The sequence below is a fragment of the Octopus bimaculoides genome, chromosome 4 (assembly GCF_001194135.2).
Source record: "Octopus bimaculoides isolate UCB-OBI-ISO-001 chromosome 4, ASM119413v2, whole genome shotgun sequence".
NCBI classification, from domain to species: Eukaryota; Metazoa; Mollusca; class Cephalopoda; order Octopoda; family Octopodidae; genus Octopus; species Octopus bimaculoides.
Window position 1 is genome coordinate 4,715,298 of NC_068984.1, and position 2,566 is coordinate 4,717,863.

Genomic DNA, 2,566 nt, shown 5'->3' on the forward strand with positions numbered 1-2,566 from the left:
ATATATACATATATATAGGTGCAGGAGTGGCTGTGTGGTAAGTAGCTTGCTTACCAACTACATGGGTCCGGGTTCAGTCCCACTGCGTGGCATCTTGGGCAAGTGTCTTCTACTATAGCCTCGGACTGACCAAAGCCTTGTGAGTGGATTTGGTAGACGGAAACTGAAGGAATCCCATCGTATATGTATGTATATGTGTGTGTATGTTTTTGTGTGTCTGTGTTTGATTCCCCCAACATCACTTGACAACTGATGCTGGTGTGTTTCCTTCACCGTAACTTAGTGGTTCAGCAAAAGAGACCGATAGAATAAGTACTAGGCTTACAAAAATTAAGTCCTGGGGTCGATTTATCCCCCACATACTGTGCAGTGGGATTGAATCTGAAACCCTGTGGTTGGGAAGCAAACTTCTCAAGTACACCAACACATCTTGGCTGAAAATGTTTTCTGTAGAACATTATAGAACAATTATCTCAGCAAAATGCTTGTTCTGGATTTGACCTTCAGGTCTGAGTTGGTACTATCTGTGGTACCATATAGTGTTTTGGAGACAAGGTGGTACCATCAGCAGTTGACAGCATACTCTGTTGTACACATTTCCAGCAAACAACTGTTTTCTCCATTGGTCATGCTTTTCTTGCAGACATTGCTCTAAAGATGGTCAGAATGGTTCCAATTGTTGGGTGACTGCAAAGATCATTGCTACTGACCCTTCATCCCCTTCCAAACCATATCCAGGGGGATGTTTATAAAGATAGTTCTTAAGCAGGTGGCTCATGGTCACTGATTCAGTCTTGTAACATTTACTTTTGCAGATAGCAGAGAAACGCAAACGCCTCATTGATGAAATGGCCATAAAATATCAGAAAGAATGCGATTCTCACAGGGAATTGGTACATCAGATGACACAGGATCATGAGGAAGAAGTGAATAAGTTAGAAGATTTATTGTCTCAAGAACAGGTATTTATCTTCTTCTATAGTCTTCTTGCTTTTTTTTATCATCATCATCATCATCATACCACCACCACCATAACATCCACCACCACCACCACCACATTCTTTGTTATATTTAAAATTAATTGAAAGAAACAGAACATCTCAACAGAAATATGGTAACAAAAGGGTTAAGAAGAAAAATAATCAGCAGAAGACATGAGAGAAGGAGACCTCAATGTGGTCACTGTATATGCTAGAAATAATAGCCTGAACTTTCTTCAATCCACACCCTTCCAACTGCTTCTAATGTGCATCTGCCCAAATGTAGAGGTGTATTTAACCCTTTCGATACCAACCTAGCTGAAACCACCTCTGGTTCTGTAGTAAAAATGTTTTGTTTTCATAAGTTTTTGAATTAAAATCTTCCACCAAACCTTAGTCACAATTTATGTTCCTAACATTAGCTTAATAATAACCAAGTTATTTTGCTAATTTCTTTGTTATATTTAAAATTAATTGAAAGAAACACAAAGCATCTCAAAATAAATACAGTAACGAAAGGTTTAAAATGCGATAAAGTGGTGAGAATCATTGACTTAACTTTGATCACTGATTCACCATTTTCTTTTGTAGTCTCTGTCAAAGCCACACACAACTCATTCTTTTACTTTCTTGTATAATTCTGAAGATTCTTGTCTTATTCGTGTCTTGTTTGGTTTAAGTAATATCTATTTTATTTTGTTTAGGAAAATTGTTTGGAGTTGAATAAAATGCGCACATTTGTTGAAGAGATTCAGGGCCAGTTGGTATCGTCTGAAGAGACAAAAGGTTGGCTGGAGCGGAGACTAAATGATGCAGAGGTTTGTTATTACCCTGTTGTTGTTGTTGCTGTTGTTTAACCTTAGATTGATTTGATATTCAGTGATTGACCTAACACTCTGTAAATTGGTTGGCATTAGGAATGGCTAAAGAAACTATACCAGAATGGAATACATAAGCAAGGTGGGGTTTGTGTCCCGTCTTCATGGGCAGTAACTCCAAATAAGAACTGACCTGATCTGAGATGATCTGTTTCAACCCTTCCCAGGTGGGCATAAAATGGTTGATAAGCTCATTTTGTGACTATGTGGTTTCAGGCCAGCCCCACTGTGTGGCAGCTTGGCATCCTGTCTTCTATTATAACTTTAGGAGTGAAATATTCTTTTCTATTCTAGGCACAAGGCCCAAAAGTTTGGTGGAGAGGCTAGGCGATTAGTTCGACCCCAGTATGCAACTGGTACTTAATTTATCGACCCCAAAAGGATGAAAGACAAAACATGGTGTAGTGGTTAAGAGCATGGGCTAGTAACCCCAAGATTTTAAGTTTGATTCCAAGCAGTGACCTGAATAATCATCATCATCATCGTTTAACGTCCGCTTTCCATGCTAGCATGGGTTGGACGATTTGACTGAGGACTGGTGAAACCGGATGGCAACACCAGGCTCCAGTCTGATTTGGCAGAGTTTCTACAGCTGGATGCCCTTCCTAACGCCAACCACTCAGAGAGTGTAGTGGGTGCTTTTACGTGTCACCCGCACGAAAACGGCCACGCTCAAAATGGTGCATCTCATGTGCCACCCGCACAAGA

The 2,566-nt window shown here is 40.0% G+C and overlaps 1 protein-coding gene across 1 annotated transcript in view; it reads left to right on the top strand.

Moving 5' to 3' along the window:
* LOC106867335 (GRIP1-associated protein 1) overlaps nucleotides 1-2,566 on the top strand; it is a 97,639-nt gene that overhangs the window by 75,176 nt on the left and 19,897 nt on the right. Inside the window, exons 17-18 of the mRNA XM_014912181.2 lie at nucleotides 816-962; nucleotides 1,685-1,798. Of these exons, the coding sequence (XP_014767667.1) occupies nucleotides 816-962; nucleotides 1,685-1,798 (261 nt within the window). The remainder of the gene's footprint in view (nucleotides 1-815; nucleotides 963-1,684; nucleotides 1,799-2,566) is intronic.